Source organism: Hippopotamus amphibius, chromosome 1 (assembly GCF_030028045.1).
Source record: "Hippopotamus amphibius kiboko isolate mHipAmp2 chromosome 1, mHipAmp2.hap2, whole genome shotgun sequence".
NCBI classification, from domain to species: domain Eukaryota; kingdom Metazoa; phylum Chordata; class Mammalia; order Artiodactyla; family Hippopotamidae; genus Hippopotamus; species Hippopotamus amphibius.
Window position 1 is genome coordinate 69,104,891 of NC_080186.1, and position 14,279 is coordinate 69,119,169.

At 36.3% G+C, this 14,279-nt stretch overlaps 1 protein-coding gene across 1 annotated transcript in view; it reads right to left on the bottom strand.

The window, feature by feature from the left end:
- Positions 1-14,279, bottom strand: part of ACADM (acyl-CoA dehydrogenase medium chain) — a 41,732-nt gene that overhangs the window by 10,827 nt on the left and 16,626 nt on the right. The window contains exons 8-10 of the mRNA XM_057716008.1: positions 13,476-13,584; positions 8,466-8,606; positions 7,807-7,902 (exon numbers count right to left, since the gene is read on the bottom strand). Of these exons, the coding sequence (XP_057571991.1) occupies positions 7,807-7,902; positions 8,466-8,606; positions 13,476-13,584 (346 nt within the window). The remainder of the gene's footprint in view (positions 1-7,806; positions 7,903-8,465; positions 8,607-13,475; positions 13,585-14,279) is intronic.

Sequence of the window (14,279 nt, forward strand, 5' to 3'; positions counted from 1 at the left end):
TTGTAAGAAAAGGAACATAGAGAGACAAAGGAGAAGCCACAACGAGATGGTAGGAGGGGCGCAATCGTGTTAAAATCAAATTGCATAAATGCTGGGTGGGTGACTCACAAGCTGGACAACAGTTATACCGCAGAAGTCCTGAGGGTTCTGAGCCCCACATCAGGCTTCCTAACCTGGCAGTCCAGCAACGGGAGGAGGAATCCCCAGAGAATCAGACTTTGAAAGCCAGTGGGATTTGATTGCAGGACCTCCACAGGACTGGGGGAAACGGAGACTCCACTCTTGGAGGGCACACAAAAAAGTGTGCTCACCAGGACCCAGGGGGAAGGAGCAGTGACCCTATAGGAGACTGAACCAGACCTACCTGCTGGTGTTGGAGGGTTGCCTGCAGAGGTGGGGGGCAGCTGTGGCTCACCGAGGAGACAGGGGAACTGGCAGCAGGGGTTCTGAGAAGTGCTCATTGGCATGAGCCCTTCCAGAGTCCACCATCACCTCCACCAAAAAGCCTGTAAACTCCAGGGCTGCGTTGCCTCAGGCCAAACGACCACCAGGGTGGGAACACAGCCCCAGCCATTGGCAGACAAGCAGATTAAAGTGTCACTGAGCTCCACCCACCAAATCCGATTAAAGTTTTACTGAGCTCCACCCACCCAGCCCAACCCACCATCAGTCCCTCCCATCAGGAAGCACCCATGAGCCTCCTAGACAGCTTCCTCCACATGAGGGCAGACAGCAGAATCAAGCAGTTATAAGCACTATTTCATCTTGAGGAACTGAAAATCACAGCCACAGAAAGACAGAGAAAATGAAAAGGCAAAAGACTTCGTACCAGATGAAGGGACAAGATAAAACACCAGAAAAACAACTAAATGAAGAGGAGATAGGCACTCTTCTGGAAAAAGAATTCAGAATAATGATGGTGAAGATGATCCAGGACTTTGAAAAAAGATTGGATGCAAAGATCGAAAAGTTGCAAGAAAAGTTTACCAAAGACCTAGAAGAATTAAAGAACAAACAAACAGAGATATGCAACACAATAACTGAAATGAAAAATACACTAGAAGGAACTAATAGCAGATTAAATGAGGCAGAAAGACGAATAAGTGACCTGGAAGACAGAATGGTGATAATCACTGATGCGGAAAAGAATAAAGAGAAAAGAATGAAAAGAACTGAAGACAGACTAAGAGACCTCTGGGACAATGTTAAACGCACCAACATTCGCATTATAGGGGTCCCAGAAGGAGAAGAGAGAGAGAGAGGACCTGAGAAAATACTGGAAGAGATTATAGTTGAAAACTTCCCTAACATGGGAAAGGAAATAGCTACCCAAGTCCAGGAAGCGCAGAGTCCCAGGTGGGATAAACCCAAGGAGAAACACGCCAAGACATATAGTAGTCAAACTGACAAAAATTAAAGACAGAGAAAAGTTATTAAAAGCAACAAGGGAAAAACGACAAAGAACATACAAGGGAACTCCCATCAGGTTAACAGCTGATTTCTCAGCAGAAACTCTACAAGCCAGAAGGGAGTGGCACGATATATTTAAAGTGATAACCGAGAAGAACCTACAACCAAGAATACTCTACCCAGCAAGGATCTCATTCAGATTCAATGGAGAAATCAAAAGCTTTACAGACAAGCAGCAGCTAAGAGAATTCAGCACCACCAAACCAGCCTTACAACAAATGCTAAAGGAACTTCTCTAAGCAGGAAACATAAGAGAAGAAAAGGACCTACAAAAACAAACCCAAAACAATTAAGAAAATAGTAATAGGAACATACATATCGATAATCACCTTGAATGTAAATGGACTAAATGCACCAACCAAAAGACACAGACTGGCTGAAAGGATACAAAAACAAGACCCATATATATGCTGTCTACAAGAGACCCACTTCAGACCTAGGGACACATACAGACTGAAGGTGAGGGGATGGAAAAAGATATTCCATGCGAATGGAAATCAAAAGAAAGCTGGAGTAGTGATATTCATATCAGATAAAACTGACTTTAAAATAAAAAATGTTACAAGAGACAGGAAAGGACACTACATAAAGATTGAGGGATCAATCCAACAAGAAGAGATAACAATTATAAATATACATGCACCCAATATAGGAGCACCTCAATACATAAGGCAAATGACAACAACTATGAAAGAGGAAATTGACAGGAACACAATCATAGTGGGGGACTTTAACACCCCTCTTACACCAATGGACAGATCATCCACACAGAAAATTAATAAGGAAACACAAGCTTTAAATGACACAATAAATCAGTTTGATTTAATAGATATCTATAGGACCTTACATCCAAAAACAGCAGATTACACATTCTTCTCAAGTGCACATGGAACATTCTCCAAGACAGACCACATTTTGGGTCATAAATCAAGCCTTGGTAAATTCAAGAAAACTGAAATAGTATCAAGCATCTTTTCTGACCACAAAACTATGAAATTAGAAATCAATTACAGGAAAAAAACTGTAAAAAACACAAACACATGGAGGCTAAACAATATGCTACTAAATAACCAAGAGATCACTGAAGAAATCACAGAGGAAATCAAAAAATACTTAGAGATAAATGACAATGAAAACACAATGATCCAAAACCTATGGGATGCAGCAAAGGCAGTTCTAAGAGGGAAGTTTATAGCGATACAATCCTACCTCAAGAAACAAGAAAAATCCCAAATAAACAATCTAACCTTACACCTAAAGAAACTAGAGAAAGAAGAGCAAACAAAACCCAAAGTTAGTAGACAGAGAGAAATCATAAAGATCAGAGCAGAAATAAATGAAATAGAAACAAAGAAACCAATAGCAAAAATCAATAAAACTAAAAGCTGGTTCTTTGAGAAGATAAACAAAATTGATAAACCTCTAGCAAGACTCATCAAGAAAAAGATGGAGAGGACTCAAATCAATAAAATTAGAAATGAAACAGGAGAAGTTACAACGGACACTACTGAAATGAAAAGCACCATAAGAGATTACTACAAGCAACTATATGCCAATAAAATGGACAACCTGGATGAAATGGACAGATTCTTAGAAAAGTACAACCTTTCAAGACTGAATCAGGAAGACACAGAAAATATGAACAGACCAATAACAAGTAATGAAATTGAAACTGTGATTAAAAATCTCCCAACAAACAAAAGTCCAGGACCAGATGGATTCACAGGTGAATTTTATCAAACATTTAGAGAAGAGCTAACACCCATCCTTCTCAAACTCTTCCAAAACATTGCAGAGGAAGGAACAATCCCAGACTCATTTTATGAAGCCACCATCACCCTGATACCAAAACCAGACAAAGATACTACAAAAAAAGAAAACTACAGACCAATATCAGTGATGAATTTAGATGCAAAAATCTTCCACAAAATAATAGCCAACAGAATCCAACAACACATTAAAAGGATCATCCACCATGATCAAGTGGGGTTTATCCCTGAAATGCAAGGATTCTTCAATATATGCAAATCAATCAATGTGATACACCACATTAACAAATTGAAGGATAAAAACCACATGATCATCTCAATAGATGCAGAAAAAGCTTTTGACAAAATTCAACACCCATTTATGATAAAACCTCTCCAGAAGGTGGGCATAGGGGGAACCTACCTCATCATAATAAAGGCCATATATGACAAATCCACAGCAAACATCATTCTCAATGGTGAAAAACTGCAAGCATTTCCTCAAGGATGTCCACTCTTGCCACTACTATTCAACACAGTTTTGGAAGTCCTTGCCACAGGAATCAGAGAAGAAAAATAAATCAAAGGAATCCAAATTGGAAAAGAAGAAGTCAAACTGTCACTGTTTGCAGATGACATGATACTATACATAGAAAATCCTAAAGATGCCACCAGAAAACTACTCGAGCTAATCAATGAATCTGGTAAAGTTGCAGGATACAAAATTAACACACAGAAATCTCTTTCATTTCTATACACCAACAATGAAAGATCAGAAAGAGAAATTAAGGAAACAATCCCATTCACCATTGCAACAAAAAGAATAAAATACCTAGGAATAAACCTAACCAAGGAGGTAAAAGACCTGTACTCAGAAAACTATAAAACACTAATGAAAGAAATCAAAGACGACACAAACAGATGGAGGGACATACCATGTTCTTGGATTGGAAGAATCAACATTGTGAAAATGACTATACTACCCAAAGCAATTTATAGATTCAATGCAATCCTGATCAAATTACCAATGGCATTTTTCACAGAACAAGAACAAGAAATTTTACGATTTGTATGGAGACACAAAAGACCCTGAACAGCCAAAGCAATCTTGAGAAGGAAAGATGGAGTTGGGGGAATCAGGCTTCCTGACTTCAGGCTATACTACAGGGCTACAGTGATCAAGACAGTATGGTACTGGCACAAAAACAGAAATGTAGATCAATGGAACAGGATAGAAAGCCCAGAGATAAACTATGGTCAACTAATCTATGACAAAGGAGGCAAGGATATACAATGGAGAAAAGGCAGCCTCTGCAATAAGTGGTGCTGGGAAAACTGGACAGCTACGTGTAAAAGCATGAAATTAGAACACTTCCTAACACCAGACACAAAAATAAACTCAAAATGGATAAAAGACCTAAATGTAAGGCCAGACACTATAAAACTCCTGGAGGAAAACATAGAAAGAACACTCTTCGACGTAAATAACAGCAAGATCTTTTTTGATCCACCCCCTAGAATAATGGAAATAAAAACAAAAATAAATAAGTGGGACCTAATGAAACTTCAAAGCTTCTGCACTGCAAAGGAAACTATAAGCAAGACGAAAAGACAACCCTCAGAATGGGAGAAAATATTTGCAAATGAACCAACAGACAAAGGATTCATCTCCAAAATATATAAACAGTTCATCCAGCTCAATATCAAAAAAATAAACAACCCAATAAAAATTTGGGCAGAAGACCTAAATAGGCATTTCTCCAAAGAAGATAGACGGATGGCCAAGAGGCACATGAAAAGCTGCTCAACATCACTAATTCTTAGAGAAATGCAAATCAAAACTACAATGAGGTATCATCTCACACCGGTTAGAATGGGCATCATCAGAAAATCTACAAACAGTAAATGCTGGAGAGGGTGTGGAGAAAAGGGAACTCTCCTGCATTGCTGGTGGGAATGTAAACTGATACAGCCACTATGGAGAACAGTATGGAGGTTCCCTGCAAAACTGAAAATAGAACTACCATATGACCCAGCAATCCCACTACTGGGCATATACCCAGAGAACACCATAATTCAAAAAGACACATGGACTCCAATGTTCATTGCAGCACTATTTACAATAGCCAGGACATGGAAGCAACCTAAATGTCCATCAACAGATGAATGGATAAAGAAGATGTACATACATACAATGGAATATTACTCAGCTGTAAAAAGCAATGAAACTGGGACATTTTTAGAGACATGGATGGACCTAGAGGCTGTCATACAGAGTGAAGTGAGTCAGAAAGAGAAAAACAAATATTGTATATTAATATTGTATATGTATATGTGGACTATAGAAAAATGGTACAAATCAACCGGTTTGCAAGGCAGAAATAGAGACACAAATGTAGAGAACAAACATATGGACACCAAGTGGGGAAAGCGGGGAGGGTTGGGGGGAGAACGAATTGGGAGACTGGAATACCAAATTGTACACTCTAAATATATGCAGTTTATTGTAAAAAATAAAAAAATAAAAAAGTTAAAAAAAAAAAAAGAAAGAAAAGGAGCATAAAACGTTCCATATTGAGTTGAAAATAGCCAGAAGAGCTATCATCAGATACTTGGTGAGGAGGACCTGGAAATGATGTTACCTGTTCATGATTAAACTAATATTTAATAATAAATATACATTTCACTAATCTGTATACACATAGTTCTGGCAACATAAATGAGCTAATGTAGACTCTGTTTTGCCACAAACACAAAGAAATGCTTGATTTAAAAAGCAAAACAACTCAAAGGAAAGAAACAGAAATCTCCAAGGGCCTCCAAGAGGGAATTTAAATCCTAATTGAGAAGAAATGACATAGGGAAGGAAAAAAAAAAATCAGACTGAGATCTGAGTCTAATGGGATAGGTGTTGGAGTTTTAATGAACACATAAGAATAGGAGATTCGGATGTGAGCATGAAAAAGATGAGGGGCTGAAATTGAGATTCCCTGCCTGTAAGAACTTCTCTTTCCAGAGGGAGAACTAAAAGTCTCAGCTCATCAGGGCAAGAAGGACACAAAGAAGCTTATCTCTTGCTCAGGACTATGTCTGGGAGATTAAAAAAGGGAAATGAATCTCTTTAAGTATGCAATCAGTGTGTACAGCCTCTGTGGTAAGGATTCCACAAGTGGAGAAATCAGTGTGAAAAAAACAGCTCTTAGAATGTTGAAACCTCTGTACTACCTGATAAAAGTACCAAAAAGTACAAAAACCAATCTCCTGGATGCTTCCACGATGAACTGAAGGAAAATAATACCCACTGTAAATAAGCTTACAAGCTAAAATTAAGAGAGGAAATAACTGGTCATAACGGAGACAGCAGATGCAACAGACCAAAAAAAAATAACCACCCTAAGAACTTGGGATAACAGAAAAAAGAAAAATCAGAAAAGTGACTATAACTGAAGTATTATAAAAGGAAAATGAGAAGCTATGTTAAAAAACCAGGCCACCATAAAAGAAAGGGTAGAAACAAAAAAGAACATAAATTCCAGAAATGAAAAAAGTCATTAAATGGATTAATTAGCAGATTAAACATAGGGTAAAAAGAAAACCTGAAAAGCAAATCTGAGAAAATTATCTAGAATACAGCAAAGATAAATTACAAAATTGAGGTTAAGAGATACAGAGCAGCACTAATCCAAGTTTCATCTGTTGACTGCCAGTCAACAAATTCTTACTGGACTGGTTCAGGATATAGAAAGTGAGATGAAGCATTTGTAACAATTTGATATTGTTGTGACATTCTTATATTTTGCAAGAATAATGGTCTACAACTGATTGAAACTTAAAAGCAATCTTCCACCACAGACAGTTCGAGAACCACTGACACACAGGGGTAGAAACAGGGAGGGTTCAGTGTACAACCTGTAGCTACAGAAGGAGTTACAGGAGAGAATATAAACAATGGGGGAGCATCAGTATTTGAAAAGATAAGATTAAAAATTTCCTGGGAATTCCCTGCTTCAGTGGTTAGGACTGAGCTTTCACTGACCCAAGGGCCTGGGTTCAATCCCTGGTCGGGAAACTAAGATCCCGCAAGTCGTGCGGGGTGGCCCCCCCACCCCCAAAAAAAGTACTAGAATTATTTGATGACAAGAAGACATGAAAAGTAACATGGATTAAGAGCATGAAATGGAATCCTGGATCTATGACTTCTAAATTTTGTGTCCTTGGACAAATTATTTATTTTCCCTAAACTGCAGTTTCCTGATCTTTAATGGAAATTACAGTACTACCAAAACAAGAGTGTAATGGGGGAATTAGATAATATATTTAAAATGTGTAGCACAGTGTCAGTACACCACAGGCACTCAAATATTAGCTGTTCTTTTTCTTCTCAGTTAACATAATTCCCAAAGTGGACAATAGCTAGTAGCAAAGTCTAAAGAAAACCTATTCTTAAAACCCATCCTGATGGTTCACATTATTTTCTTGCTACCAAAGAAGAAATAAATAACTTTGTACTTTAAAGATAATTTTCAAATACTTAGATGAAAATGAATGTTTTTACATTTGACCAAAGCAAGTATAGTATTAAAATTACCTCTACAAGCAGCTTCCCAAAAGTCTTCCTCTCCAGGGCATACTTGGTAGCTTCATCCAAAGCTCTTTGTGCTAGTCCCACAGCACCAGCTGCTACCTAGTATTTTAACATTTTACAAAGCAAAAGTTCATGTTGTCTTTAAAACACATGTATAATGGCTATTTGCCCAAAATCTATGTTAAGAACTATACAAAGAAAAGCTGACCTATACTTCAAGGCTATATAGGGTGGGGGAGATGATAAGCATTTAAATTTATATCATTTATGAATTAAAGTTTAATAGAAGGCATCTGTAAGGCACAGGATCATAGCCTAGAGACAAGTCATTCTTTCTGTTTAACAAGGGAAAGCTTCTCAGGGGAAATATTTCTAATGAGTGAGGGAAGAGGAAGGAGTACACACAGCAAGAATGATTAAATTAAGTGTGAAATGCTTCTTTGTAAATCTAACAACTATAGTAATCCTGTATTTACTAAAATAATTTCTGTAACAGCAAGTGTTGAAGAATTCTAAAACAAACAAAAAATAATACCCCTCCCTCTATATAAAAAAAAGAGATATCAAAAAAGAAATACAGACCAAGCACACAATCTCAAAATGAAACTACTCAGTGTAATACATGAAAAATCCTATAAAAGGTATTAAGTCCTATTACTTACTAGAGGTCTGGTTCTATCGAAAGCTCCCATTGCAATTTTGAAACCAGCTCCCTCACCAATTAAAACATTTTCCTTAGGCACTCTCACATCTTCAAAGACAATTCCTCTTGTATCTGAACATCGCTGACCCATATTTAATTCCTAATAAAGAAAACAATGTATAATAAGGAACATTTTTTCAGCTAGCATAAATTTTTGCTTTAACCACTGTTTTATGACCTGTCTGTAAGTCTTAAACAGAGGTGGACAAACTATTGCCTGCAATGCCTATTCTGTAAAGATAGCTTTATTGGACTATGGTCACACCTATTCACTTATATATTGTCTATGGCTACTTTCTTGCTACAATGGCAGAATAAAGAATTTGTGACAGAGACCATACATGGCCCTCAAAATCTAAAATATTTAGAGTATTCTGGATCTCTGCCAAAAAAAAAAAATTTTGTTAACCCCTAGTCTAAAACAATGTTTCACAAACTTTGAAACCAAGAGTAGTCTAAAGTCTGCATGTACATATTACCCACAAATTTCATTATATGTTTGAAGACTATGTTTTTACCACAAATGTCAGTAAAAGCATTTAGCAAACATAAAACTGTTTTGGGACATTTAATTTTAGCCTAACTAACAGAGCTAGCAATGTACTGGGTAAAAGCTGAATTTCTGCTCTTCCCAACTCTTTCTTAGGATTAGGTGTTTTGGGATAGAATTTACATATAGAAAAATTAACCTTTTAACACATACATTTCTAATAGTTTTGAAAAATGTATGTTACCATTACCTCAATCAAGATATTTCAGCACCCCTAAAAGTTTCTTTATACTCTTTTAGTCAATTCCGTTACTCTACTCACAACCCCAAGCAACCATGGATCTGATTCCTGTCTATAAGTTTTTCCTTTACCAGAATGTCATATAAATGGAATAAGGTCAGCCTGCTGCATCTGACTTTTCACTTAGCATAGTGCTTTTAAGATTCATTGATGTTGCTGCTGATCAGTAATTCATTTCTTTTACGGCTGAGTAATATTCCACTATATGGATATACCATATATCCTTTATCTATTCACCAGTTGATGGACATCCCCTGCCTCCCCACCAACCAAGTTTTCAGCAATTATAAATAAAGCTGCTATAAACATAGGTCCTTGTTTTCATTTCTCTTGGATAAATATCTAGGAGTGCTGGGTATGTGGTAAGTGCATGTTTAACTTTATAAGAAACTGCCAAGGACATGAAAAGATGCTCATCATCACTAATTATTAGAGAAATGGAAATACAAACTACAATAAGGCACCTCACATTGGTCAGAATGGCCATCATTAAAAAGTCTACAAATAATAAATGTTGGAAACGATGTGGAGAAAAGGGAACCCTCTTACACTGTTGGTGGGAATATAAATTGGTGCAGCCACTATGGAAAACAGTATGGAGGTTCCTCAAAAACAAAACATAGGGTTACCATATGATCCAGCAATTCCACTCCTGGGCACATACCCAGACAAAACTATAATTCAAAAAGATACATGCACCCCTATGTTAATAGCAGCACTATGTACAATAGCCAAGACCTAAAATGTCCATCAACAGATGAATGGATAAAGAAGACACAGCACATATATACAATGGAATATTACTCAGCCATAAAAATGAATGAAGTAATGCCATTTGCACTAACATAGATGGAACTAGAGATTATCATACTAAACGAAGTAAGTCAGAAAAAGAAAGGCAAATACAATATGATATCACTTACATGTGGAATCTAAAATAAATGACAAATGAGCATATCTATGAAACAGAAACAGACTCACAGACATAGAGAACAAACTTGCAGTTGCCAAGGGGGGGAGGGAAGGATTGGGAGTTTGGGATTAGCAGATGCAAACTAATATATATAGGATGGATAAACAAGGTCCTACTGTATAGCACAGGGAACTATATTCAATATCCTGTGATAAATCATAATGGAAAAGAATATGAAAAAGAATATATATGTATAACTCAATCACCTTTCTGTACAGCAGAAATTAAGACAACACTGTAAATCATGTATACTTCAATAAAATATATATATGAAAAAAGAAATTGCCAAGGTAGCTATATCCCCTCAACATTTTGTTTTTAAAATTTTCAAACCAACAGAAGAATTGTAAGCATAGTAAAATGAATATCTATATACCCTTTACCTAGATTTGCCAATTTTGGCACATTTGCTTTATTTCTCTGTTTTGTGTGTATGTATAACTATTAGCATTATTGGAATTATTTCAGAGGAAGTTGCAGATATCATGACCCTTCTTAGGGAAAAAATTTAATCTTTTTTTTTTTTTTTTTTTTTTTTTTTTGTGGCACACGGGCTTAGTTGCTCCGCGGCATGTGGGATCTTCCTGGAGCTGGGATCGAACCCGTGACCTCTGCATTGGCAGGCGGATTCTTAACCACTGCGCCACCTAGGAAGCCCTAATCTCATTTTTAATAAGCAGCTGAGAAGCAGGGGCAATGGGAACATAGAGCTGTAAACTAATTTCTTTTTTTTAAATTAATTTATTTATTTATTTATTTTTGGCTGTGTTGGGTCTTCATTGCTGCACGTAGGCTTTCTCTAGTTGCGGAGAGCAGGGGCCACTCTTCGTTGAGGTGTGCAGGCTTCTCAGTGCGGTGGCTTCTCTAGTTGCAAAGCATGGGCTCTAGGCATGTGGATTTCAGTAATTGTGGCACACAGGCTCAGCAGCTGTGGCTCTCGGGCTCTAGAGCACAGGCTTAGTAGTTGTGGTGCATGGGCTTAGTTGCTCCGTGGCATGTGGGAACTTCCCAGATGAGGACTCGAACCCATGTCTCCTGCATTGCCAGGTGGATTCTTAACCACTGCACCACCAGGGAAGTCCAATAAATTCTTTAATTTACTTGATTTAATATTAATAGTTTGCTTCCAGGCTTGAAAAAATACTGACAATAATATATAGTTTGACTGAGAAAAAAACCCAACATCTCTTGGTCTTTATAAGTTGATAAACTCTAGTAACCTTAGACCCTCACTCAGACATAATGAGAAAACACTGTTTACGAAAACATTGTTTTACTCTATCCTGTTGCCCAGACTCATCCAAAACACCAGAATATTTAAAAGCAAAATGCTTCCTGGACTCATCTCAAGCCATATAACTTCTAAAACACAAAAAACATTTTGAAAAACATCAAATTTCACAAAGCTGTAAAATACCTGATATATGTCAAAAAAGACTTAAGGAAATTTAAATATATACGATATAACTATCTGTCTCTCTCACTAGAAAGTAAGATCCTTAAGAGCAGGGATTTTTGTCTGTTTTGATCCATACAGTATCCTCAATACCTAGAATAGTGTCTAGCACATAGTATGAACTCAATAAATATTGAGTTAGAGTTTTTTTTTTAAAGTGAAAAAAATGGGAAAAAGGAAAGTGAGACTAGAAATAGCAAGACAAAATCAGAAGTGTGTTTAGTAAGTAAAAAAAATATAATCTGTCAGGACCTTTACATTTTCTAGAGATGGCCATAAATTTGACCCTGAGTTTTCTAGCAACCATCCCTAAGAAGGAAACACGAATAAAACATAAATAAAAACAAACCAATTGTTTGGAAGAAGCACAACCATTCTTAGTACTTTTATTTTGTTATATACAACAATCTCATTTTATTTTATTTGTAAAGTGCAGCCTACCTTTAATATCTACTCTTAAAAGAAAGTATAGAATAATATAGTGTAGGAAACTGCATTGGGCAACTTTCTAAGACACCTTAGCACTGATCTCAACTCTGCCTCTTAAGTATGTAACCTTAAGTAAATCATTTCACTTGGATTTCAGTTTCAATGTTCAGCAAACAGATCGTAAATAACATGTAGAGTATCTTCCACTTTTAATGTTCTCCAGTCTAAAAGGGAAAGAACCCCTCTTACATACATTAGCAACATGCTTCCATTTTAGAGACTTGGGTACAATAGAGAGATTCTCATGGCTTCTAATATAACATACAAATACATATGACTGGTTTAGAAGTCTGCATAACTTGGTCAACTCAAATTAGCCTTTCCAATTAACATTATGCCACCCTTAGTCTAATATCTGACAAGATAATCTGAACCTTTACCCATCTAGAAGGAAGAAAATTCATGTAACTCTTAATTAACTTCCATAATCCATCCTTTGCCTTAGATATAGACATCATTTAGGCATTAGTATGTTTTCATTTTTGCAAATTCATTTTGAAAAACAGAGTTTACAGTTGTAAAATTGCATCTCCTCTTTTCTCAGAGCTATAATCTTAAATCATGCTTCCTTAGCTCTCACTTGGACTACTTTAATGACTTCATTTCTTTCCTTCTTTGATTTATTAAATCTTAAACTCTTTTCTCTTTAGTCTACTTTAAATGCTGCTGCTAAATTATATACACATTCAGATTACTATCCTTTTCAAATATGTTAAATTACCATTTCTTGTTCAAATAAAATTTTTCTTGCCTTCCTACATTCAAGGCTCTTTCCCATTTCCACACTTTCTCAGGAATAGATTTTTCTCTTAGTGTTGTATGACCTTGGCTAATCAATTTATGTCACATTGTTTTAATCCATAAAATAGGCATAATGCCACTTATCCTACATGAAAGGTTTCTGTGAGCAAATAAAAAGAGTGGGAAAGTCTTCTGAAATATCTAAAGCTCTATCATTAGGCAGGCCATATAAATGATAGCTTGATTTCTGCTTCATTATCCCTCATAGCTGTTACTGGTATTCTCCACAGACTGGCACCAAGAATGGCCGCTCTTTCAAATAATTACTCGAAACAACTATACTCAACTTAAAAATCTTCAGCAAGGACTATTTCACCTGCTAACATCAAACACAGCTTTATTCTTATTGCAACTTAATATAAACAATGTTTTCAATAAAGGAAAGTGAAATTAGTAATTTTGAAATTTATAGTTAAAATAATATTGGAGACCTTAATTACTGATAAATACACACTTTACCTTTCTTCCAATGTGTATTCCTGGGGTGTCTGCTTCCACAATAAATCCAGTAAAGGCTTTACCAGGAGAAGCCTTAGGATCCAGATCAGTACGAGCAAATAAAAAATACCTAATATACATATACATACATGATGATAAAGATAATGGTATCAGCAGATAACAACATATGGTGACTCCCGTCTCAGTTAATCCTCCCAACAATCCTAATTATTATTACCCCCATTTTATAGATGAAGAAATGAAGAATCAGAAGGTTTAAAAGCTTGCCCAGGTCACAGTCTTACAATATGGCAGAGCTAGTATTTCAACCCACATTTACTTCTTAACTAATATGGGTATTTAACTTTTTTTTTGGTAGTTTGATTGACAAGTAAAAATTTCTTGCATCAAGATAACATAAAATAAAGTATGTGTTGGAACTGTCACTTTTTTTTCCCAAAACTAGTTTAAGTAAGGGACAAGTTATCTGCAAAAGGAGGGCAAACGGGGCTGCCTGTGAAAAGAAATAAGATAGTGACCCCTATGTTCTGAGTACTGTCCTCTTTATGAAGCAAAATCAGAGTTTCTGTTATAGCTGAATTATTATGAATATCTGCTGGGTTTTCTCTCCAGAAGAATTTTTCCCAGCAAGACTTAAAAATGAAACATGAGGAGAACAGCAAAACATCCAAACATCCATGTAAAAAGTGTTCTAAATAGCCTGACATAGGAGCATTTTTTAAAAGTTCTTTAAACAACAAATTTATTTTCTATGCTTAAAACTAATAAACTATCATTCACTCTGCAGTTTTACTTAATAGTTTA